Raw genomic sequence first — 27,366 nt, 5'->3', positions numbered from 1 at the left:
TATCTCTCTGGTTTTTGCTGTTTCCTAGGGCAGAAATCAGCAAAATACAGTGCATAAATTATTGGGAAAAGGAAAGTAAGAAACATAGGTTATAGAACAGAAAATGAAATAGCTACATATATATAGGATCTGTGCCCTTTATTAGTACCTATGTTTTGTATGACAAAGTTGGTAAAAGCACTGCAGGAGGGTATCTCTCCTACCTTCCAGCACACTCTGCACATGCTGATGAATCTGACACAAAGATAGTTACAAGAATAGCTTAGAGATCCTGGCTGAAGGTTTACCAAACTCTGGGAACAAAACTCTCCATCTGACATGGTGTGTTTACAGCCTGGAACCCATGTTTTACTCCCATGTTTTGGTGTGGTTAGTGCTCTAAATGGTTTCCAATACCAGTGCTGATTTGTGAATTTCCATGCCTGGAGGCTGTAGTGATCATCCCTTTGTTGTCTGTGAAGGATTTTATGTGGTATCCAGGAAAATCTTTTTAAAAGTTAATAACTTGTGTTGGTAGTGCCTCATTAGAGTGGAGGACATGCCTTGCAACTGTGCTGTAAAGAGAAATTCCATACGTTCTGTGACATTCGTCTCCAGACTAAAGCAGGATTAAGTTAGTGCCAGGGTTCAGTCAATTAAAGTAACCTACAGTTGGTTGGTGATTGTTGCCCCTAAAATGGTTTCTCTGAAAGTCTGTGGTGAGTGTTGTAGTCATTTCGGCCCTCTGGGGATGTCTGTTGTGCGCTACAGTTTTGGAGTCTGAATGTGATTCAGCCTCTTTACCACACCCGGTTCTGGTATCCATTCATAAACCTTAGGAGTTTTCTTTTTTGGATTTTTGACAAAGGCTGGACATAAAAGGTGAAGAAACTGCAAAATCGTTTTCATGTTGACAGGTTCATCGTGCCAGATTTCCATTTTAAAAAAGTTATATTAATAAGTTTCATGGCTCTTGAAAATGTTGGCCTTTTTTCCCTCCGTAGTGAAAGTGATTGATGCAAGTCCTCTGTGCTGTCTATGGAGTGTTACTATGCCCTGTTTTGTCAATTAGTCATCTATAACTACTGCTTCCATGTTCTTCTGTCCCTCTCCATCCTAGTAGTGATCGCTTGATTTGGCAGCAGTCGACATTTTTATATAATGAATTAAGAAAATATACACAAATGGCCTCTTCATGAAGAGGTTAATAGAGGGATTTAAAAAAATACACGTGGAACTTGCATATTAGTGAAAAAAAAAAAGGAGGAGAAAAGATGTTCCTGTTTGAGGCAATCATCTACTATGAGAGAGTTTCTTTCAATTTATAGTTTGGTATTCTAATGTAATTTTGTTATCTCACCAGATTCTAATTATTTCTTAATGTGTTAAATATTTAGTTATTTGATCTGCCCTTGAATTTTCCGAAATGTATCTTCTGTAGTTTCTTTCCTTGCAGAAATCTCTGCCCTGCTACTTCTGCAGTGAAGGTCCACTTCTCTACACAGTCGTACTTTAAGACAAAAATGAGAAATTTGGACAGATGGTCCCAGTTTATGTCTAACAACCTTGAATATCTCAAAAATGTCACATTAGTCCAGCATATCTCATAGCCAACTTACAGAGCTAGCTTTGTTTTCACTCTAAAATGCAGACCATATTAGTAAATTTTCATTGCAGATCAAAAAAACCCATGAGTGTCAACCTGAAATATTGTCATAATGTTTTATTCCTCCTTCGTATGAGAAGATGGTATATCAGACTGGGCTATTTAGAAAGAATAGGTACATTTAAAAATGTCTCTGTGCCTGTAAAAAGACACAGTTATGAAGACTTGACAGAGGTAATACCTGCTTCCAGATCTCTCCTGATTGCAGCTGAAGTCCACTTAAAATTATTAGTCCAAAGAGATAATAGGATTTAGACTGTGTCGTTAAATCTTCCTATGTGATTTGAAACCAGTTCAATTTTTTTTCTAAGTTAATAATGCAAATTCCACTTGACCCTATCTGCTTAATGATGTGACATAATCAGAAATCATAACATATTTTATTCCAATATATGCAACTTGGGCGGTATGATTATTAGTAGCAGAAATCACAATGCTGTTAGTTTATTCCACATCAGACAACTGACTTTATCAGATCTGAATAATAAGGGCTCAAATAATTCAATATCACATAGTTCCAAAATGCCAACAAAAAAACCAAGAGTTAAGAATTCCCCCTTATCACACAGAAAATCTAGAAGCACCACAGCTACACCAGACTGTGCTGCCAGGATGAAAGATGTGTCTCCTTAGACATTTTTGTCCTGTGTCTATTTTTTGACAGTGTTTGTGCAGGGAGTTGGGTTTGGCAGGGAGATTTTGCCAGGAGCCCAAATGTTACTACCTCATTCTGCACCAAGCAAAACAGAAGAGGGGAGATATGACCAGGACAATGCAGAGGAGGCAGCATCTTTCATGCCCTTGTTTTGGTGAAAGAAGGTGGTTTCAAACAGGAAGACACATAGGAGGTGTCTAGATGCAAGGAGTCTCCAGCAGAAGAGAAGGGAGGAGATGGTGAAGAAACACAGAGGGGTGTAGAAAGGGAAAAGGAGGTTTCCCTGGCCAAAAGAAACATCCTCTGATGTTTTGCCCTCTGGATGTTTCAGTGGACATACTGAATTTTTCCCTTCTTCAGCTAAGGGAAGCTTCCTCTCTTTTGCATCTGAGAAAATTATGAATTTGGCTCTGCACAAGAGGAAGGAGACAAAAGAGCTGATCAGCAATGTTGTCTAATCTCTTCTAGCCAGCCAGCTCTTCTCTTGTTCTGTTTCTCCAAAACGGTGTCTGGAGGAAGGCTAGAGAGTAGTGAAGCCAGGACCTCAACCAAAGTATTCTCACAAAGGATGCCTGTATGCAGGGGGCTCAAGAGGGACTTTTGCATAACTGCAGGGCTGGAAGATCAGATGAAAAGTGAACAGTGGTGTGTAATTGGTCCGTTTGAATGTTTAGGCTTGGAGAACATCTGGAATCCCCATTCCTTCAGGCCATTTCATACAATTATGTACAATTTAATTTTAATTGCTTCATCAACTCAGCACCCACACAGTGGCTAGCAAAACCACCGCACTCTAATGAAAGAGCAGACAATATTATAGTTGTCATACATTTGTGGGGTAGAATCAGCAATTTAGAAATCAACTGGTTCATTCCAAAATTAGGTTCAGTGAAAAACTCCTAGCGTGCATTTTAATTGCACGATTTTTAATCAGAGAGCAATGAGATCTGTCTTAATGTGAAGGTTAATTTCTTTCCTTAATTTAAGGTGTTAGGAACAATGTTACAATTTTTTAGAAGCTGAAAACAAATTTACCCATTTGAAAGATAAATAGTCTGCCAGCGCTCAATGGAAGAAAATATTTCCTGTATATTCTACTTTCCAGTTATGTAGCTACACCCCTAGACTTCCATGATGTCATGTTTAATTATGATTTTTTATAAATTAGAACTTCATATAATTTTATTGCTGTTCTGATTTAATCAGATTTTGATTAAAACAGCTTGATTTTTATAGCAGTTCTTTACAATTACTATTATAAGTTCTTTACTACACTGGAGTGAAATGGTGGAGTTATGTTAGGACTTCTGTGAAAGCATTACTGCAGTGCTCAGCAGTGGTTGTTGAGAAAGTCACATCAATTTTTAACAGAAATTATTATGAAAGAATAGTTACCAAAACAGTGAATGACTGCTTGCCACAATAGCCATCTGTAGTTCGCCTTTGGTGCACAGTTCTGGTTCCTCACAGAAGGAAGGATAAAACTGACTTGAAAAGGTTTGGAGAAGGGCAGCAAGGATGGTAAAACCTAACAAATGGTTTCTATGTGAAGAAAGACTTGCTAAATGGTTAATATGGAGGAAAAAAAATAAAAATGTGTCTTGAAAATACATAAAAATTCATACCAATATGAAGAGGATGAAAGGGTATTGACTAATTCTCTGCCTCTCTCGGTAATAATCATGGGAAAGTACGAGGAGTCACATTTGAAACAAACAAGGAACTGATTCCCTCTGCAGCAGGGAGAAGGATGTTAAGGATACTGAAAGTTTGCATGAAATCAGCAGTCAAGTTTGGGGAGGAAAGCCTATGGAGGGTTACAGAACACGTAGAAATCACAACAATGCTGGAAGTCTGTGAGCAGAAAATAGTTGCTACCTGAGAAACTATTAGGAAAAAGCACTATATACATTTGATGTGTTTTTTCTTCCTCTAGCACCTCTTTATGGCACTTGCAAAACACAATAGTGAGCTAGATGAACCCATCATCTGATCAAGTAGAACTTGCTTGCTAGAAAAGATATATTTATTATTTAAACAACTTTTAACCTTACAGCAGATTTGGTGAACCCATAAATATTTCTCTAAAGAAATATTGTGAATGAAGTCATTGGGCTTAATTCTTCTCCTCATATGTTAGTACCCACAAGAAAGAAATAGGGGAACTTTTTGAAAGTGTTCTTTATATTATATTCTTTATTTTAATAAGCTGTTATTTCAAATTTTCCCCTTGCACTTCTACTGACCTTGAGGAGGTCTGTAGGAGCTTTGATGTTCACACCAATTTGTGGATCTAACCATTCTGCCTCATTCTTTTTGAAATGTCTGTTAATCTTTCCAGTTAGTTTATCAATAGCATGGACAATAACAACTGGTCACAAATTCAACTAATACAATGTTTTGAAAATACATGAAGGATAAACACAAATTTGCATAGCAGCATTAACAGAGACAAACAATTTTCATTTCCATTACCTTGCAGTAAGGAAAATGTCATATATAATGCTTAAAATCCTAAACTATTGAGTCAAAAGTTCCTGATTATTCTTAAATTGCTCTATTTCTTCTAAGTACAATATAAAAATTACAACTTGTATACAATGCTAAGAGATAAATTCTGTAACACACTGTAGTAATAAATGACTGCATTCTATGCCCTCCTACTCTGTAGTGAATACAGCTTGATTTTCAAGACAATTCAACGTTGTTCTTAGAACAACTCTTATGATATCACATTTGGGAAATTAGTTAGAAGAAGAACAAAATGTACAGAGGTACAGCTCCAGTGGGTAAAGGCCTGATGACCAGCCTCTAAGATGCTACTGGAAATAAAGGTCTGTTAGAAAATGAAACATTTTGGGACAGTCTAATAATCCCTACCTAAATGTCCAGATTTCTAATGCTTCAAGCAAGACATAAAAATGCTTATAGTGTTTATCACTGGTCAACACTGAAAGGAGGGGTAGATACTTGGCCTGAGCATCCCTAGTAATAGGGTTATATTGAAGCATTGCCATTCTTTGTGCTAATCTAGCCATAGAAGTTTTCAGATACAGGGTCTTTACTCAGAGACAGTAGGATTTGTAAAAGTGCCCATTTGATTAAGGAACACTAATCGCATCAGCTTGCAATAGCATTGATGCAGTTCAGCCACCAGATGCTCCTGCAAATCCTGCCTGTAATTTGCTTCAGTAATACTCCATTGCCTGTCCAGCTGCTCTGCCCCACCGCAAGGCAGAGAAAGGCTTTTACCAACACCTCTCTTGCCCAAGTGAAGCCTGTCTCATAAGGTGGGTACTTGTCAGTGATAAACAAAGTTAGGAAGCAGAGGGTTAGAACTGCCTCCAGTTCTGGTCTGCCACTGAAATTGCAGGTTTCTAAAACTGTCACTCCTGGTGCCCTTTGTAAAATAATGTTAATTCAGAGCTCAGCAGTTAAGCATCCCAGCTACATAACATCTTTAAATCTGCCAAAATTTGTCTTCCTGAAAAAACGAAAGGCTGCTATAAAGTCTCCCTGGAGCCTTCTCTTCTCCAGGCTGAACAACCCCAGCTCTTTCAGTCTGTCTTCATAGGAGAGGTGCTCCAGCCCTCTGATCATCTTTGGGGACCTGTTCCAACAGGTCCATGTCCTCCTAGTGCTGAGGACACCAAAGCTGTATGCAGTACTCCAGGTGGGGTCTCACCAGAGCAGAATAGAGGGGTAGAATCGCCCCCTCAGTCTGGTAGCCATGCACCTTTTGATGCATCCCAGGATGTAACTGGCCTTCTGAGCTGCAAGCGTGCAAATTGTAAATAATGTTTATGTTTGTAGCATTAAATGTGAAGTATCCATCTCTATGAATGCACTATTTTGCAATTGCACCATAGTGAAAAAAGCGCGCTCTGTGATTGTTGGCTGTTTCTGTATTACATCACAAAATACAGAAGTATCTACAACACTGGTAGTTTCATTGCCATATAGAGTCATAACATTAACGCATCTTTAAATGAACTACAGCAAAGACAGTTGTAATTTCCTGTAGCATCAGTGGCATATGCCAACACTACCTAAGTCTCTACTTTGGTATGAAGCATCCTTCACAGTTCCACCAGGTGACATATGCCAATGATTGTAACCATTGTTGCTTGTGTTGATTTCTTAAGATGAAAGATGTGGTTTCTGCCCCAGGTTACTTTGCAAGCTGAAAACTGAATCCAGGAACAATCTCCAGAATCCTGTCAAGTCCAAGTACTGAAGTTTCATTTCAAAGTCAGATTTGGATTTTTACTCAGTTATCTCAATCATGTGAAACCTTTCCTTTCCTCACTTTTCTCTGCCCTCTCAACCAAACAAAATTCCCTTGTGTTAAAATGCAAGCAGCATTTTCTTGCTGACTCCCCAGTTCTTTACTTCATTGAGCTGTTTGCTAGCTGCTCTCTTGACCCTGCAATTTTCTCTGCCTTTGCTGTTCTCCACAGACCATCTCTTGTCTGATCCTGTGTTAAAGAGATCTCACAAGATGTGCACGTGGTCTCTATTTGCTCTGAACTGTGTGGTAGAGAAATCTCACAGGCCATAGCTTTGCTGCAACAGAGTGTGTATATATATGCATACACACTTCATACATACATTATATACAAAATACTTGCATTTATTTTACGCAGAAAAATCAGCAAACCAAAAGAGATGGAAAATCTCATGGATAACCAGCCTAGCAGAAGTTTATCATGTGTAATGGTATAAGAAGTTTAGAGGCTGATGCATATGCTCAGCCTTGTCCATCCTGGGACTGCCAAGGCTAAAGTACGCGCAGAACAGTTTAGAGCCTGTGTATTTATCCGTGCCAAGGGTGGACAGAATGTTCTCCATGCATTAGGTTCAGCCTTATTGAAAGGGAAAGGAGGGTATGTATGCGTATGTAGGAGTAGAGAGGAATTCTTCCAGACTTGGGGGGTGGGGGAAGAGTGAAAATACTCTCTATTTGAAAAAACTTTGGAAATAAGTAAATGAACACATATCATTGCTATGTAATAAAAAGATCTAAGTGTTTTTAACATGAAAGGGTTGTGATTCAGTGCTGATATCAAGAGGGTACAGTAAAGAAGTAGTTCCCAAATTTGTAAATATTAAAGTTGTGTTTTAAGTTACTAACTTTTAATTAAACTGAAAACAATGCAGTTGCTTGTCCCTGAAAGACAAAGTTTTATGTTTATGACTTTCTGAAAAGTTACATTCACTACAGTAGGGCATCTGTGGTGAAAATGAGTGACAAACCCCAGCTTCTTTGGAAAAACGCCGTTGTTGATTAATTGCAATATATTTCAGCTGTGTATAGATTTCTCACAGTTACCTAATAAGCACACTGGTTTCATTCTTCAGAGATTAACAATCTCTCTTGTGTGCTCAGGTTCTTTCCAGCTTAGTACAGTGTTTCTTTTGAAGGATTTGTTTTCCTGGGTTGAACCTAAGAACTCGGAGCACCTTATCACACTTTCACAAGCTCGGGAAAGAAGAGGGGGTGGAAAAAGCCCGTCAAGGCTTGTGCCAGTTAAATCCAAGCTCTTTTTCTTTTGGCGTCAGATTAGATGTTCAAACCAAGCGGTGTTGTGGGGCTGCGGGTCAGTGTCCACCGAACCCTTAACGAGGCTAATCCCACAGTAGCACATTCCAAGCAGCTAATGGGTGCAAGGGCTCCACTCGCTCTCACATCTCTGCTCTGCGGATGGACCGAGTGCCTCGCTCGGGGGACAGTCGCAGATGTGTTATTGTCGATGACCAGCAGCAGGGAAACGTGGGCAGCAGAGTTTGCTCCGGGACAGACTGAAACACCGAGTTTAATGCTCAGGTAAACAGGAGGGAGAGAAAATGCTCTTGGTGGGATTTTGCAGCTAGTTTAATAGAGAGAGAGACTTAACCTAGAGATCTAAGTTATAAGTAAGCTAAATCCAGGTATAAGAATTGCATGTACCTTAGAAATTCACTGTGGACTTTAAATTGTCTTATGAATTACTAATGAAAAATTGTTCATGAAATAAGAGAAGATAACCTTCTTGCTCTGCTATTCTTGAAAATACTTTGCTATACTTTTCTAAACTTTTTACTACTTTATTAATTCACATTATAAACAAGAGTTTAATGCAGACTGTTTTGTTATGAATGTGTTGATTTCATCAAGTTATTCTAATTTTGTTATGAAGACTCCACAGCAAGTAACATAATTTATTATAACTCTGAACCTTCTGTTTCATTCTAAATGATCTCTGTCACAGAAATATAACTGGCACAGGGCAGTGAAACCAGATGTTTTCTTTTTAGTTTGGAAGGACAAGGAATTATGAAATGAGTAAATGGTTTATTTTGCCATTACTAGGATTCTGTCAGGTCGGATAGTATATTGTTTGAGATCAAAGGGCTGGAAAGTCTTTTTTCCCTATGTGAATAAAGGACTTTTAAAATTAGACTACTATTCTTGCGATATTACATTTGAAGAAGTATGATAAAACTTCAAATGCAAATTATTATTATATTTTACATAGTCGAGTTTATTTTCTACTTACAAAGACAGTATGAAAAAGAACAGCAAAGAAAAAATTGTAGATGTCAGTTCTTGATTTGTGAAAGCCTGCTTGTATACCTAAAGAAAAAAGTTTTCAGTGAAGTGCCTGTTATGGCTCCTCTTATGTATTGTATCTTAAGGCTCAGAAAAATTGAATCAGTGGCCTTCTTTAGAAAAGATACAGTGTTCTTTGTAGTAAGTGAATTCACTAGGGTGAATTATTTGCAGAAAATTATGCAAAATTTATGAAATTTAGTAGAGGATATTTTCAGTGAGTCTTTGCAATATGAATGATAATCATGTGCTATGTAAGGTCTGCAGCAGGAGATGATTTTGGATGCTGGGAAGAAACGTTGTTTTATAAAAGCTTTTCATGCTTTCTAGAGAAGATAGAGCATATTTCAGGCATGTATTTAGAGTTAAAACAAACAAGCATGAGGATAAAATTGACATTACTCTATAAGTGTTCCTTTTTTGTCAAAAGGTTACTGTGTATATATTTAGACAACAAAGGGGATTCATAAATCTTCAGCTTCTTATTAGTGTGCATCTTCTTAAGGCAACATAGAAAGCTTGTGTACTCTTGGATTACAAAGGGGAGAAGTTTCAAGAATGTGTGGACCATACAGTGAAGTTTATAATTTCAATGTTAGCATTGCAATACGTCAATAATAATTGTAACTTCCTTTCTTTCTCTACAAGACTCAACAAAAGGAAAAACCCTAATTTTTCCATGTAGTTTAGTTTCAAAGATTCTGCAGTAAGAGGGTCAAATGAAGTTCATAAAGTTCACTCTAGATGCCCTGACAGTTCTAGAAACTTAGTTTATTAAAAGCCTAGACTTTTAGGGTGATTTGCCTCTATGATATAAAATGCTGTGGTGATGATGATGATTATTATTGCCCTCATCATAGACTTGTAAACATTCAGGAGATATAATAAATTAGATCTTCAAGTAATCTCGCCTATAAAAAGCAAAACTTTTTTAGGTTTTTCAGGATTCCTATTTAACTGTCCTCTGCTTAACCATGAAACAAACCTCACCCCACACTCTATAATACATTAACTTTCTGTTTGCTACAGTAAGGAAGAGCAATCAAATACAGTTCTATTTAGTGTTTTTAATAGACTTTTCTTTTTCCTGACTGTAAAAGTCATGTTAGGATGTTTGTCATTTCATGAAATATGATGTCTAGCAGATTTTTCAAATAAAAATGCCCTATGCAAAAATGAAATATTATGTAACGTGAGTGACCACGAGATCCAATAAGGGATTATCTTCTGTGAAAAAGGCAAAATAATAACTTTTTATGTACTGAGAGCGATAAGTAATGAATGTAGCTAGAACTTTTCCATAAAGTACTTTGCAGTTTATATTAGTGGTATTCATTGACCCTAAGAAATTACCGCAGTTCACAATGATTTTCAAAAGCCACAGAAACACATTATTCTGGGCTTAAACATGAAAAATGGGATGCAGATTGAGTTTACAAAAAGGTAACATTAGTTAGTAAGGTAATATTAGTTAGTAAAGGTAATACTTAACTATCTAAGTCTAGTTACTCCCTAGCCTTACATGGTAAAAGGTAACATTAGTTAGTCAGGTGGTGTTATAGAGGCAACTTCAAATTATATTTTTTTTTCTTTAGAAACAAGATGCTCAGATTTCCTTTAAATCCATCTAAAACTCATTTCACATTACTTAATTCTCAGATAACTTTGTCATAGTTCATAGTTTGTAGTTCTGTTTATGCTGCACAATTAAATAGGCAATTTTTTAGTTAAATACATTTATCTGTTTGAAATCAATTTTTAAATGAAAGTTTCAACTCATCTCCTTATTAAATGAAATAATTTAATTCTGTCTGAGGAAATCTTTTGGAAAGGTTTCCGGAATTCATATTACATGGAGTGAGGACTATCTAGAAAATTAAAAAGATTTCAGAACTCTGAAAGTCTTGTTTGTTGTTTTGTTATATTTTTCTTTCCTACCCATTTCTCTGCATATCTGAAAATTAAGACTACACTGAGGGAAGTGATTTGCTTTCCTGCAAATATCTGGGGGAGGATCTTGAGTGCTACAAACAGGCATATCTTCATTGAACCCAGTCAGTTTTAGAGGTTACATCAGCTGGTCATCTGATGTAACCTCTGGTGTCTAATTTCAGTAACAGATCTTCCTTTTTTTTTGTTTTTTTTTGATTAAGATATCCATATATGAAAGTGTAGCTTCTGGCTCTGTGTTAAACAGCAGTTTCAGTACTCGTATTAAAAATTGAAGTGGTATCATGGCATTGTAAGTTTTATTGTGAGATGTTTATTTTCTAGTTTCTGAGATTATTTTTTTATTAATGCTGACTTAGTTGTATCACTAAAATGGAAATGGATTTTTAAAAAATATTTTTAATGAATAAGTATGCTATTTCTCTACTATGCAGAAAGCTTTACAGTTCGAATTAATTCTTCTCCAGTGATTCTTGCTATGAGAATACAGATGAAAACATCAAAGTCATCTGGCTACTGAATATGAAAACAATCACAAAAGGTTATGTTGGGTGCTTAGCTCTAGAAGGGAACAATAGTTCTAATGGAAAATGTTTGCTCTGTGCAAAATGTGTGCTGTGTATCTGCAAAGTCAGTGAAGTCTTCTTTTATGTTTGAAGTTTCTCTTCAGTTGTACTATAAGTTGTGTTTAATAAGCAAACAGAGCTCATGGCATTTTCTTTCTGCTTTTTAGGCACAGAAATCATGGATAGAAAGAGCATTTTACAAGAGAGAATGTGTTCATATCATACCCAGCACCAAAGACCCCCATAGGTAATTGCATGCTACTTAATGTCTATATATGTGTGTGCATAAATATTTATATGTATATAAATAGTTTGTAAAGACTTATCTGATCAGAATGTGGTTGAATTACATCTGGAGTGATGGATTCCTATGGGCACTATTTGTTTACATTCCCAAACTAATTTCCTCCAAAAAAAAAAGATAAATTAAAGGTGGATGAGCATCTATGTTCATTTTCTTTATCTTCTTAGTTCAATATTGAGTGCCTTGAATATTTACCAAAATTGAATCCATGACACACAATAATGTCAGAAGAAAATAATTGCAGTTGAACTAAAATATGTGCTAGTCCATGCAGAAACTGATTTTTTGGCCTGATGTCATCTGAAGATATATTTACAACAAAATATGATTTTATTGAAATATCATAGAATCATAGAATTATAGAATAATTTGGATTGGAAGGCACCTTTGAAGGTCATCTATTCCAACTCCCTGCAATGAGCAGGGACATCTGCAACTAGATCAGGTTGCTCAGAGCCATGTCCAACCTGACCTTGAATGTTTCCAGGGATGGGGCATCTACCACCTTACTGAGCAACCTGTTCCAGTGTTTCACCACCTTCACCACTCATTGTAAAAAATGTCATTACGTCTAGTCTAAATCTACCCTCTTTTAGTTTAAAACCATTACCGCTTGTCCAATCACCACAGGCCCTGCTAATATATAGGAGAGTCCAAAGTAAACAAGATATAGAAAGAAATGGTAGTATTTGTACTATGTTGCTTTCAGAACAAAAGGCTTCAGAGAGCAGGAAAGTGGCCAGCAGAGTTGAAAAGGGTGGGCGTTTTTTGAAGATTTGTCAGCCATTTAAGTTGTTTTGTTTCCCTGTTTAGTTTATATATGCACGTGACCTGAGTTTTCTGTTTGTTTACTGTCATAGGTGTTGCTGTGGGCGTCTAATAGGTCAACATGTTGGACTGACTCCAAGCATCTCCGTTATTCAGAATGAGAAAAATGAAAGCAGGCTTACTCGCAATGACATCCAGTCGGAGAAGTGGTCCATCAGCAAGCACACGCAGCTCAGCCCGACGGACGCTTTTGGAACCATTGAGTTCCAAGGAGGAGGCCACTCCAATAAAGCCATGGTAACCATGTTTTTCTTATAGATAGATAATGCTACTAGCTCAAAAAAGGCATTCACAAAGAATAAACATCATTCTCTCTTAACTTCATTTTAATGTATTATTTAGTGCAAGACCATACCATATGTTTTTATTTATCACATGCCAAAGAATTGGTGAACAGAAATAACTGTAAAAGCTGGAGTGCGGTGTAAGAAGGGCGACCTTTATGAAAACTGAAGACATGCTATTGTGCTGCTATCTCGATTTTCTTCCAAAGGCTAGCCATCCCTCTTTTTCTGGATGACTTTGGAATTCAACCAAGGTTCCCCATTGCTGTGTGTGTCTGCAAGACTGAAAAAATTGAAATATACCAAATTTCTTTTAATATTCCTCCAGACATGTATCGGAGAATAGACCAGTTACACTTACTGGTTTATCTTTCAATGGAATAAGAGGTCCAGTAAGTGTCTAGGCTAGGACTTGGGAAATCCCTATTCTGCCACAGATTTCCTTGAGCAAGTCATTTAATGATAATACAATGCTATGGAGCTATACCAAAGTATTGCTGAAGCCATTGCTCCACTAAATTGGAGGGGTGTTTCCGCAGTAACTCATGCATGTATTATTTTTTTTTTGTGGCATTACATGAAAGGAAGAATCTCTCTGGCTCTATCTAAACTGCAGAACCTGGGACTTTGGGAGTGAAATATTAGTCTGTACGTAGCACATCTTGGCCAAGATACTGCTTTGAGAAGCAGTGGGGCTTGAAGCGGAACCCCTGGGCACTCTGCGGTATAACCTGCTGAGCTACCCAGTAGCATCTTCTTTGCCTGACTTCTTCCCAACAGGTCTCTCAGATCTGTCGTGGCACTGGTTGGATTAGAGACAATGAAGAGATCGGGTACTATGCTAGCAAGAGCCAGATACAAGAGCCAGCACCTCAGATGGATTCATAGGTGCTGGAGATTGAATGATTAGAGTGGATGGTTTTGTTCATTCAGATGGATGGTTTCTTTTGAAAGAAACCAGAAAACACTGTTGCATCAAGAAACAGGTAGAAAATCAGGTCGTATCTCTGAAAGTATCACAGATGCCTTATGTTCATTTGATAACCAATCACCTAAAAATCTGCAAGGCCATTGCTGGGAAGAGACTCTGAGTCAGTAACTAACATTTGTTTACTGTGAATAAAATGACACCTCCTTCAGCATTGAAATGAGCCAAACCCTGCTGTTGGTATCTTCACAAGGTATGGGAAGAAAACAGAATACTTTTCACCAAAACTAAGATTCAGAGAGCAACCATCATGCCATTAACCATGTACGGATATGGTGCTTTAAAACTCTCTTCATGAGAAAGGGCGGAAGGAGAGAGAGAGAAAATGGAGAAAACATACTAAATGCATGTTTGTCTTTTCTAAAAATATTCTACTTAGTTATTTTCTAGCTACAAGATATCACATATCACTGTTAGCATACATGCTGATTTTTGCTGACAGTCGTGGTAGGTTAATATTTTACCTATTGGCTACTAGAATGACCCTATAAAGCAGAAAGATTTAGCAAGCTGACCAACATTAAGGAAATTATCAGGGGAAGAATTTGGCATAAAATTCACCACCTGTTACTTACTTTATTTCCTAAAATGGATGCCCGCACGTGAAAAATATTAACAAGGTAAACCTTGGCAATTTTTTTCAATCGGGCTACAGGGAATGAGATGAGATTTATTCATGGAAACCATAACCTGAGATTTATGATTGGGAAACAAGTAGTTAATTAATGGAACAGATAAGTATGTGTAAGACTGACGGACAATTATTTCCTCTATTGAAAGTACCAGAATTATATTTTAATAATATATATCTAAATATGATAGTAAATCTATGATACTTTGCATGTATATTTGCAAGCTACAAATGCAAGTGATATAATACAACTATGGGTTGCCACCAGACAACTAACAGTGGCATCTTTAGCTGAGAAAATGAACATTACACTGAAATTGCACATGGATTTGGAATAAAGTAGAACAAACAATGTAGATTTACATATTGCCAATAGAACTGTGCCATTAATTTCATTTCCACAGCCACATAGAACAAAAATTCTCAAACAGCATGAATTTTGAGTTGTTAAAGTATCTTCAGTGGGGCTGGACTAAGCTATTTAAATTGATAATATGAATAGCTGAGAGTGCAGCAGACTATATAAGAAACATATTGCCAACATTAGATAACATCGGTTATCAATCAGTTACTATAGAGTGGCTCATCCCACTAATGTTGAATAAACACATGTAACAGTTTTGCTGTTCATACTTACATTGTTTTTATGGCAGATTTTCAATTTTGACAACTGTAAAAAGACCTGAGAGGGATGTGGAGATATGCAAACCTTATTACCAGCTTTTGCAATAAATCAATGGATTTAAAAAATATAGGAAAATTAATAAAGTGTGATCTGCTTGCATCAGTCATCTCTTAGCAGCTTAAGAAATAACATGGATGAATTTATCTACCTATAAGCTGGCAATTTATTACCCTAGCTCAGAGATCAATTACCAAACTAGTGTAAGTGATTGCACCCCATTTATGATCAAAATTCTGAACAATTTCAAAATAGCTCCTGGTCATTAGTGGACCAGTAAAGACAATCTTGCTGTGATGCACTTTGCACTGAATTTGTGATTAAGCTAAACCATTTTTTTTTAATTTTCTATCTGCCTTTCCACACACAAAAAAACCTTTGACATTCTTGTATTAATTGGTGTGCCTGGACTCCATATCAACTTTTTTTAAAGGAGTGCTCTTCACAGAACTGATATTTCTTTGATTATGATTTTTCAAGGATAGGTGGAAGACGGCTCTCTGAAAAGCTTCAGTGAGTTAAACGCATTTCTCCTAATTGAATGCATTCCGATGATAAATTTAATATAGACAATGAAAAGCTAACGTATGTTTGCAGCTGTAGAAGAAATAAAGTTTACGTCAGTGTTATAAACTTCTCCTTTCTTATGGTGCATGGAAACATGAAAGAACATCAGCAGAATTCCAATGTACATATACAGTTTCTTAGACAGATCTATATCTAGATCCTCAAAACATTTTACTGTATTAAGGATATTTGGAAATCAGTCACATGAAAAGGTATATTTCTGCTTTTAAAATATAATGAGTTTTATCAAAAATGTGTAAAATGGATCTTAAAAGCCATCAGTGCATTTGAGAGGAAAAAAAAAAGAGAAAATCCTGTAACTTGAGTAAACCATGAAAAAAGCAGCAAACATTGGGGTTTGTCCTAGTAAATTAATACTTAAAGAACATTTACAGAACTTAAAAGACGGTGTCCTATGTGGAGACAAAAGGGAAAGAACACACAAAAAAAAAAGCATCTGCCAAAGCCCATTTAACTCAATGAGGGTCCTTGCACTGACTCTTTAGGGGAACTTGGATGAGGCCTTAAGAGGTTAAGAAGAATATTAACTTATAAGGAACCAATCTGGTTTCAGTCTAACTGATATTTTTTCTGCTGAATTTGGTGAAAATTACATCAGGCCTATTTTTTATGTGAAGATCACCCTCTGAGGGAACCGGCCTTTAGCTGAAGAAGGGTCTGCAGTGATGGAATCTTACTTAGATAGGTGAAATAGCCATCTAGTGCTGCATGTATCAAAGAGAAACAAAGGAGCAAAGGTAGACTGCAGATCAAAAGGTGCTCTCTGTAGAGAAATGCAACAAAATTGTGAATCTTTCTATTTTATTCACTGAGACTCTCATCTGCAATCATTCACCACCTACTTTAATGAGACAGTTCTGCTTGAGTAACAGAGTAGTAATTTTATCATTCAGGAACTTTGACTTTTGCCCTAAGGCTCTGGAGTCCAACTCACAAGCATCTGACTATTTGACTGATGATGGGCACAGTAATTTTTTAGGAAACCACTTGATAAGAAAATGAAATGACTACTGTCACCAAGTGGCACCCTTGCTGACTACGTCTGTGCTAGATCCAGGATCAAAGGGGCATGACAGCTTGAACTTTGTGATTCTCATTTCACAGTGTTATGCTGATGTCAGTCAGGTCAATCCATAGGTTTTGTGGTTCAAAACTGTACTTCTGCTTCCTATCTTGCCCTGCTCTGCAGACACATAGGAACTGAATTGTTCCATCTTATCCATACAGCACCCCCGTAAAGAAGGGGTTAAATCATTTGTCATTAGAATCAATCATTTTTACAGCTGACAGATACACTAGACATGGAATTTCAGGGTAACAGAGCAGTGGTTTGGCTTAGATTTACATTTCAATTTTAAATCTGCCTCCGGAGTTTATAGCAAAAGAATTCAGGAATGGCAGAAATACTCATTAAGATTCTAAACAAAAACTGAAAAGGCCCAATATCCTGCTACAAGTTTGAAAGAAATGAATTTTTAATATGGACAAAAATGGCCTTAAAAGTATTTACTCATAATTTAATGCATACTTTGAAAGTGATGACAAAGGAATTCTCTTGTACTTACTAGTTAAATGGCAAAAGAGTAATCTCAAGCACACCAAACTGAAAATGCCCTCTGTAAAAGCAAAAATGAATCAGACAGTCATAAAAATTCAGGTCTATGCACAGAAGAAAAATCACAATGTTTGGGCCTTTGCCCTTCTCCAAAGGCTTCAGAAACAGTGAAGCCTATCCATGATGATTTAATTTTTAATTTATATGAATTTATATGAAAAAAACTTTCAGATTTATTTTTGCTTGAATTTCCTCTTTATAAAGAGGAAATTATCATAAATCTCTTATCATAAGTATAAAGGGATTTTGCCTGCATCTTTTTGTAATAAATATAAAAAAAATATTTCTTCTGACTTTGGGATTCACTGTAAAGATCGATATTTATTGAAATTCAGAGGTCTTAGTGGATAAGTAAATGAAAGAGATTTTTGCCAATCAATACATAGGCTTAGGAAGACCAGGACAGTGAAGTCACACATTCTGGGGTATAAAACAATGCTAAGGAATCAAAAAAATGACTGGATTAGGTAATACACATCTGATGCCATTTGTGCCTTGATCTTAATTTCAAAAGAGATGGTGCAGTGGCCTCTGTTTTCAGCAAATTTATATGGCCCTTACAAATATAAATTCACTTTAATTATGTTCTTAAAACTTGCAGGCTGCCTTCACCAAAAAACAGAGTATGATACCAGTGATCCCAAAACATAATCTCCACAGTTTGACCAGCAGAGGTTTCATGTATGCCCACTTGAAGGATGTTGTCCATATATTAATGCCTGCAGTGTAACAAGGCATTGCCCTCTGTAACCTCAGCTCTCCCTAAAGGCAGAGCAAACGGGATAAGAATCAGTCTCCTTAAAACCCCTCTGGTGTCTTAAAATTTTGACAGCCCTTGAACCCTAATCAAAATTATTAGCTTCACCATCTGGTCAGTGGGATCAGGTACCATGCAAGATTTTCTCAACTCCCACACAGCAAATTGAATGGGTAGCTACTGAGGGTGCCGTTTGTGTATATAAAAGCTCCAGGGTACATTATGCTCTTGCTAGGCATAAATATTGCATGCTCTTTGTCCATTAGCTGTTATAATTTTGCCTGGCTGCTGCAGAGAACATCACTGATGCCCTGAGGTGAATGTGCATTCCCAAGTTCTTGCTCAGCTTTCAGTTTGTGTCCCTCTTGCTTCCCTTGTGACTATTTGCCCAAAAAGACTTCTGCTTCCAGAAATATTGAGAATGGCTGTTCACTGTACAACAACCCATTCTTGCAAAGAAACCTGTCTATTAGCAATTTCTTCTGGAAAAAGTCAAGTCCTAATTTCTTACTCAACTAGCAAGGAGTGTACTTCACTGTCATATGACTTACTAAAAAAGAACGGTCTTTTGGCAAGAAATACGGACTAGACATGTTAAAAAGGGACAAAATTATTACATAATGCATGGATATTATACTACCTGGCATGTTACAATAAATAAGTTAGAACTAGGCATTCCTCTGGCTGAAATCAAAGGTGCTTGCACTAAACAGGTGATGGCTGTGCTAATGACCCATCAAGGGAAAGACTACAGAAACAACTCTATATGCATTGGTTCAATCAGGAGCTTGACAGATGAGAGGCTTTCTACAACTTATTTTATTCAATTAAGAGTGTCCTTCCCCATCTCACCAGCTATAGAAAGAATTTTACCCTCTGATGGCCCATTTCTTCTGTGCCACTTAGAATCCAGAAAGGTATCATCTGACCCGTTTACGGGTTTTGTGAAACCCTTCATACATCAGCAACAGAAAGAGCAGGAGAAAGAGCCCCAGAGAGAAAGACTTGTCATGAAGAGACAGGTCTGTGTGCAACATGGTAGTGCTGTAGAAACTTTGAAGACACACAGGTGGGCATGCTCCCCCTTGGGGCAAAATGCTGCAGATGTAGTACAGAAGGGCAAAGAACTGGAAACGTGTAAATGTGTTTCAAAGCTCTGTTAGGGTCCTGTGCCATGTTAGGCAAATTCATGAATCAGTCTATAAGTCATACATTAGCATTCGTTCATCTGAAAAGTACTTGTTTAATAGTCTTGCTCAATTTAAACTTATACGTGCTTAAACAACAGTGCTGGGTTCTGTTATTTCCTACCTTTTGAGAGTTTGATTGTGTTAGTTTGAAAATAAGATACAAGTGATTGCACAGTCATGCACCTATGTTATCTGTGGCAGACCACTTAAATTTTTGCTTCAGCTTTTACATCCATAAATTAAAGACATTTCTCTTTTAAGCATTGCTAATCATATGGAGTTAATTTCCTATATAAAGGAAAATTGTCGAGCCTATGAATTACAAGTGTTCCATTATTTCTAGTTTCCTAGTTTCCTAACTTAATGTCCCAGTTTGAAGTAAAACCAGATCAATTTTGTGTTCTGTAACTTTACGTTTCAGCTAGGCCTCTCTAACTCTCTGAAATTAACGGCGTATTGTGGAGAAAACTGCTCGTTCTCAGAGTGATAAGATCAATGTTTGTGCTAAATGCCAGGGAATGGTATGCAGAGAGGCCCTTACTTATACTTATTGCTGTAACAACCAAGGTCAGCCAATTTTCGTTATTTGCCCCTTAGAGGGTCAGAAATGGAAAAACGTAGAGGGGTCACACCTGTGGGGAGGAACGGACAGGACAGGTGACCCAAACCTGACCAACAGGGGTATTCCATCCCATCTGCCCCATGCTCAGTATAAAAGCTGAGGGATCAAAGGGTCAGCTCTCTTCCTGCAATGGCCAACATCCGAAGAGGACCTTGTCAGTTCATCTGCCTTTGATCCCAATCCATGTGTTCCTGACTCCAGAGCTGGAACCCAGTTCCCATCCATCACTGAGTCCAGGCTGGGACTTCCCCAGTGCCTGCTGGTGATGGGACTGTCATCCTGGGAGCTTGATACAGTTTTATATATATATTGTATCTATTTCATTATTTTCTTCTCTCTTTTTTATTTTAATATTAATTTTTCATTAAAGTAGTTTAGTTAATTCTGAACTTTTCAATCTCCTTATCTCTTCCTCTCCTCTTTCGGGAGGCGGGGGGAAGGGCCATCTGTCGGTCCAGTTGCGGATTTCGGCTGAAACCACGACGGAATTATTGGTGCCCAACGTGGGGCTCGATGATTGTGGCACTACCCGAGCTCTGATAAGATTGTTTGAATAGTTTGAATTCCAGCTTGTTTAGAGAAAACCGACAGCTTACATCATGTCGTTCCTACAGAACATTTTATATGATGTTGTCAGAGAGCTTTGTATGAAGTTTGTTAACACGCTGATGTTTGACTGGTCAAATATATTGAAGGGCTTATTTGTTTTTTGTGTCTGGATGTGGTGGGTCAAGCGTGCTATGTTCGTGTGGATTTGCCTCCAGATGTATAATGTGATCAGTGTGATTGCTATGATACCTGCATCTCTTGGGCATCAGGGGGTTGATTCTGTTGCTAATTTCACTTCTGATTTCACCTGGGGAAAGTTTACTTTGCCTGTTAGTGATTATCCCGAAGTGATAATAACGGAATTGGAGGATGAAAAACCTGTGGGCTCTTTGGAGAATTGTTGTGATTGTTGTGATTATCGTCACTTAATGGTGACAGTGCTGTCGATTTTACTGAATGTAATGCAGGCAGGATTTATTATTATTAAGTATTGGTGCAGGAGTGAGCGTTATGCAGCGTGCAGTATTGTACTCAGACACGGGTGGGATCAGAGAGGGCAGAGACACAAACTGAACCAGCCCCAGCCCCGGCCGCTCCCCCGCCTGCAGCGGCACCGGCCAAGGCCACCCAACTCCAGCGGTCAAGGCCATGCCGACTCCAGCCTCCAAGGCACCGGTTGCCCCCCCACCAGCACCGGCCCCCAGGGCACCGGCTGCCCCCCAACAGCCAGCAGCACAAGCCAAGGCACCGGCTGCCCCCCCACTAGCTCCGGCTGCTCCGGCCAGGCCCACACCTCCACCAGCTCTGGCCCCGGCTACAGCCCAGGCCGCGCCTCGGCCCCCCCCGGCCCCAGTCACTCCGCAGCCGGTGGAGTTATCAATTAGCGTTTTTGTCATAAATGTTGGGGTTTTTTTCAGTAATCTGTTGGGCATAGATCGTGTGTATTAGCAACCAGTGAATATAACCAATCCTTTTTATCTACTACCACCTTTATTTCTGCAGTATGTACGTGTGTCTTTTGACACAAAGCCTGACCTTCTTCTGCATCTGATGACCAAAGAGTGGCAGCTTGAGCTCCCTAAACTTCTCATCTCTGTGCACGGGGGCCTTCAGAATTTTGAACTTCAGCCAAAACTCAAGCAAGTCTTCGGAAAAGGCCTCATTAAGGCTGCCATGACAACTGGAGCTTGGATATTCACTGGAGGAGTAAACACAGGTAACAGCAACATTGAAAGGCAAGCACAGTGGCATCTAAGAGATTTCATCACAGAAAAAAATTAGGACTGATGAGATTAGCCATTCCATGTTTTATTTTATTAGTGTTGGCTGTACTGTGTGCAAACAAAAAAATGCCAAATTCACACCAGACTGACAGCTACCAGGGAATAAAACATTTGCTAAAGCATGAAAAGCACACTAGGGAGCTGAAAATAAAGCCTCCTATGAGGCAGTTATATTAGTATATTGTCAGTGACGACTTTAAAAGATCAACAGTAAGCTACAGGGAAGGACTACTAACCAGAAACCAAAGAGGTCATACTCTTATTACATAAAACAGAAAAGATTTTCATCTGGAAAAGACCTTTATTTTATCTTACAAGATGATCTGATGTATGAAAGGAAAGAAGGTTCTGTTTTGTGGGTGCGGTGGAAAACTTATTGTGAATCAGATTCACTTTTTCCTTTCTTGTAGACAGCTTGACTTAATTTTTTTCTATTACCCCTGCAGCAAGAGCAATAACATTACCATTTCTATTCAAAGTTATGGACATCTGTAACATACAGTATGGGTGTCCTAATGACCCAAGATAGTGACTGGCCCAGCTCTGCTGGGAGAGATCACGTAGGTTTTGGGACTAAGCTGCAAAACAGTTCTCCAGATAAAAAAGATTGGGCAGTGGCTTCCCAGTAACCTGAAGGAGACAGAAAGGAGGAGAGAGTTGGGGGAAAGTGTTCTGCTAGAAGTAAATGCAAAAAATTTTGAACTGTACATGTAAATTCTTATGTCATTCTCATTTGCTACAGTAACAAAGATAAAATTTATGGCTTTAGTAATCCCACAGAGTATATCCTCTTACTGTCTATGAAAACCATTGTAATCACTCTGTCATGCATTAATTTGAGTGCATTGTGAATCAACTCCTACATATTTGAATATGAATGCTTAATAGGAGTCTTGGGCTTTTTAGCTTCCAGAGCACATCAAATTTAAAACAATATCCAGTTTTATCACAGCAGCAATAGAAATAGTAAAGAAGCAGCATAGCTTCTGGAGTGTTAGATAGATAGAGTCTATTACATGTATGTAACATCCCCCACATCTCTGCAGGACAAGGAAGAAAATCAGGTTAAATGTTGACCTGTGTACTGTGATGATAATAGTTATGTTAGTTGCCAGATACTCCTGTAGTAATGATGATAGATAAAAATTTTAAGTTAAAAGCACATTAGAAAACTGTAGATGTTGTACAGTCATTGCAGTGGATTACCACAGAAACAGTAGAAATCAAACTACAGAAATCTTGTGAACAAGCATTGACTATAACATTTGCATTTGTATGACTGCTTTGTACCATTTTTCAAATCATCATAGTTGCAAATGCCAAAACAATACAAATTAACTGGGAAATTCAGCATAATTTCTGTAGACAAGACAGTGAACTTCAAGTTCCTGTGTGTTATTTCAAAAACATGTTATTCCAAAAGTAGTTCTGCATTATCAGTTACCTCTTACTGCTGTTTTTGATTTCTGGAGCAAAACAGTTGATTGCTCATGGGTTAGGTTTTCAACCTGTGTAAGTGAAAATTAAGGGGTTTATCTCTATGTGAAATTGTACAAATAGGGTATTTCTTGGTACAGTCTGTTCTGTTGATTCCTCTCTTAAGGAAAAGTATAATTGAAAAATTCTGGAATACTGCTGTTAAACTGAGAATCGACGATGTGACAGGCATGGTGCGTACCTGGCTAAAACCATGACTGTTAAATGACTTAAACAAGTTGTTTTGAATATTCATGTTATGCCAAAAATTGATTATTCTAAATAGCAGAACTTTTTGCAGTCTGTAGAGATTTTTCTGCTTTGAATCTTTTGGGTTACTGGATCATAGCTGATTTTCTTAGCTAATTGCAGGTACAGAGTTGGTCTTTTTCCCTTTTCCACCACAGGAAGGAAATTGGACTCCAGGACTTTGAGGATTTGTTAGGTTGTGGTTTTTCTTCTTATTTGTTTCATTTATGGTGCAGAAAAACTATGGCTAAAATCACATCTGTTGTGTGACAGTTGTAATTCCAATCCAGTCATCTTGGAATTGTGGAATCTGAACAAGAAGCAAATATAGAAACTGAGTAACTGATAAGATCTGTAGCAAATCCACAGACGTTCTTCAGTGCAGCCACTATAACAAAAATAGTTATTGATACACAAGTAAAAAAATTATTTTATAAAAGGAAGGAGGAATAGCACTTGTCCTCTCCACAGAGGTACCACTGAAACCCTGACAAATCTGGCCTAGATCACCCGAGAGAAGTTACCAGAAAGCATTTGGAAGAGAGCTGGGTAGCAGTCATTCCCTCTGTACTAGTTTCTGTTCTCACTGATCTCCAGGGAGATTTCTAACACTCTACTGGAAACTATGTCAGGTGATTGAGTTTGTTTGGAAAGAATGGTAGACTAGGTCACCACAGGGTAGCATAATGATGTTTGCATATTTCCATCCTTTATGCAGACAGAAGGGAACATTTCTGTGCAAGATACACTTTTTGGGGGGGTTGTTGGTTTGGGTTTTTTCGTTTCCGTGCTTCTTTCTGTGTTTGGAATGAATACGAAAGCTTACATGAACATATATTTGTGAACACAAGTGCAGATAAACAAGTTACAGTAAGCTGTAAACATTTCCATTCTTATTTCTAGGGCTATTTAAATTTTTCTTGCTACTTCATTTAATATTTTTTAGATTAGATAAAATGCACATACAGTATTACTGTAATAATCATCAATAGGAATATATTCAAAATTTTACTTAATTGTAAGTAAATGCATAAATGTTCCCTAAAAAAGAATTCCATGCTAAATCCATACTTTAATGCACAAAGAGGACATAATTATGAATTCCTATTTTATGCTGTTTCTTTCCCAGGAGTCATTCGGCATGTTGGAGATGCACTGAAAGATCATGCTTCAAAATCTCGAGGGAAGATCTGCACCATTGGTATAGCTCCCTGGGGAATTGTGGAAAATCAAGAGGATCTGATTGGCAAAGATGTAAGCCCTATATGGATCACCCCCAATACATTAAAATCTTCCAGTTATTTTTCCTTTCCTCTCCATCCCTCACTTAAGATTTCCTCATAGAATTAATGTCTGCAGCAAAAAATCAATACATACACAGGTTTTCCATTATGGTTGATAGCAATTTTGACATAGAAACAATAAAAATTGCTGCACTGTACATTCTTTAGAAATAAATTATAAAGAAATTTCATTAAATGCTATTCTTGAAAACAGATTAAATTTTCATCCTTAGAACAGTATGAACCCTGAAAAGTGCCTAACAACACACTGATTGCAATGTGTTAAGTCTATTTTATTTTGAAACAGTACTATGATGCATTAAATTCACATTGCAGAGTGTCCCCCTTATAATATAGTCTGTCCTGTACATTTTTATTACTACAGCTATGAAGAGTCTTATAAATGTATTGAGATCAGACCTCAAAGAATCATTACTTCAGTCACCTTCTGAAGAGCAGTCAGTGTTTCTAGTATGCTTTCACATCATTCTTCTCTTATAAAACTATATTGTCACTCAGAAATTCTGATTTTAACCCCTGATTTTAAGTACTTTTAATAGTTTACTTGCACCAGTTATATGTTACCTGGAGCTTTTCTGAGCCCGGTTTTTTCCTCATCTCTGGCTTATTGACAAGAACTCTGCCTGAGAACCAGTGGCTAACTGAGAGTGGAGAAGAATTATAATATGCATTCTGCATAATTAATTTTTTTTCATGTCTGCATTACTCTAAACCATTCTTCTCTGAATGTTTGTCCATCAGCATGTTGAGGAAGGAAGAAGATGCAATCATCAGTTAGGTCAGGAGGAGTTACAATGAGTATGAAGAAATTGATCTAACTGGAATTCATTGCAATTCACCATTAAATTATAGCCATTAGGGGGAATTGTACTAGCATGGGGTTTTGTACCTTAATACCACAAGAGCTTGTGTAATAGGGTTACCAATATATACAAGCAAAGAGTATGGGACTCTGAAGCTGCAATTCTGAGTCACTAGTGAACTCCTCTGAGACGCAGTGCGGATGGTGACTAGCAGAAATAGCTAGTCACAAAGATGAGGTGCATCTTGCTAAAAAAGTGTAATGTACACTTCAGTTTCAAATGAGTAGTCTTTACTGACTACGAGTGAAGTTCTGGAAGCATTGCAAGGAGAGAGGAGGCAAGAAAGGGTATCAAATTAGTCATGAATTTTGGGACACTGTTATTTCTGCATTAGTTATTTCCACCCGTTGGGAAAATACCTACCCCTGATCCCAGCTAGCTACCACTTGTTAAAGGGGCTCTGGAGCCATCTTTTACAGTAAGAGCTGAAGAAAGAAGTTGGTTTCTCAGCTGTTCCAGCCAACTGGAACAGCTTCCCCTGATTTCTGATTTCTTTAGAGGATGTATTCCTCTAAATAACCTTCCAATTTAACAGGAAAGCAAGAACTTGTATGGTTACTTGCTTTCTGATAAAACAAAAAAGGTTAATATTTAGTCTGATCATCAGACAGAAAGTGACAAAAACCAGTAAAGAAAGCAAATTTGGATGAAGTCTTCCACTAAAGCAGCCACAATTATATCAGTAGGATTAAATTTACAGGGTCATCCCTAAGGACAAAAATAGTTCCAGAATGTATCTGTTACAGAAAAAATTGAAACTTTGCCTTCAAACCCCCTGGCCTCTTAATATTTTCATAAAATGATTGATCAATGGCATGACGTAATGCTGAAGCCCTTTTGGTTTTATTCATCTCTAATGCACATGTAATTATATTGCTTTATGTTTACCAATATTGAATTTCATCCTCCATTTTATTGCCTAGTCAGGCTGTTTTATGAAGACTTTCTTTAACTCTTCATAGTCCGCTGAAATGTCTGTAAGCTTTTCACAGTCTTATTAACCCCAAATCCCTTACAACTCTGTTGAACAGAACATGACCCAGCTTGAGGTGGGGCGCTTATGACAATAAATCTTCTAGCATCATTCAGTATTTGCAACAATTAACTTTTTTTCTTCCTGTTTTCCCTCCCTTTCCCCCATATTTCACCAGTTTCTAATCCCTCAAAGGACTTTCCCCCTTATCCAATGTGTGCAGTTTCTTTAGAAGCACTTGGTGAGGAAGCTTTTTTGAAAGCTTTGTGAAAATCAAAGTGTGTTATATTGACTGGCTCATTAGAGGTGAATGCTGTGAAATGAACCAAGAAGGCAAAATATAAATACTACCATAAGCATGTAAAATGAATCATCATTGAGCAAGAAACAAAGGCCACAAAGGATTGGAGGGGGGGCGGGGAGGGAGAGAGTCAGCCAATAGTAAAAGGCCTGTCAAATTCCAGCATCAATGTGGCTTTATGCCTATATGCACTATGTCTAGTTAAATTATGATCAAGACTCAAGAGTTGTCAAAACATAACCTTCCAACATAAGCTAGATACAGAAAAATGTCTTAGTCATGGGATTTGGGGAGGGGAAAAAGGGGAGAGAGGGTTATTGCCATTGCACATGCCCCTTGCACATGGGTTATTGCCATGTTGCACATGCCCCAGTGCATGTTACCCCCCAGTGCCTCGTGGCTAGTCAGGCGTGCTCAGCAGAGCTCTGCCTTTGCTAATGCCCCAGCCCTTGCCTGGCCTGTAGCTGGAAG

At 37.8% G+C, this 27,366-nt stretch overlaps 1 protein-coding gene across 8 annotated transcripts in view; it reads left to right on the top strand.

Annotated features, from left to right (window-relative positions):
• TRPM3 (transient receptor potential cation channel, subfamily M, member 3) overlaps positions 1-27,366 on the top strand; it is a 278,412-nt gene that overhangs the window by 122,316 nt on the left and 128,730 nt on the right. For all 8 annotated transcript variants that reach the window (XR_001413818.1, XM_014958485.1, XM_014958484.1 and 5 more), the window contains exons 2-5: positions 11,576-11,655; positions 12,573-12,777; positions 21,449-21,662; positions 24,584-24,708. Coding sequence is in view for 7 of the 8 variants with exons in the window: in XM_014958485.1 (XP_014813971.1) it covers positions 11,576-11,655; positions 12,573-12,777; positions 21,449-21,662; positions 24,584-24,708 (624 nt within the window). In the remaining variant the exon portion in view is untranslated. The remainder of the gene's footprint in view (positions 1-11,575; positions 11,656-12,572; positions 12,778-21,448; positions 21,663-24,583; positions 24,709-27,366) is intronic.

The sequence above is a fragment of the Calidris pugnax genome, unplaced genomic scaffold (genome assembly GCF_001431845.1).
Source record: "Calidris pugnax isolate Ruff unplaced genomic scaffold, ASM143184v1 scaffold360, whole genome shotgun sequence".
In the NCBI taxonomy this organism is placed as follows: Eukaryota; Metazoa; Chordata; class Aves; order Charadriiformes; family Scolopacidae; genus Calidris; species Calidris pugnax.
Note: the sequence above shows the minus strand (reverse complement) of the source record. Positions and strands in the feature narration are given on the sequence as shown.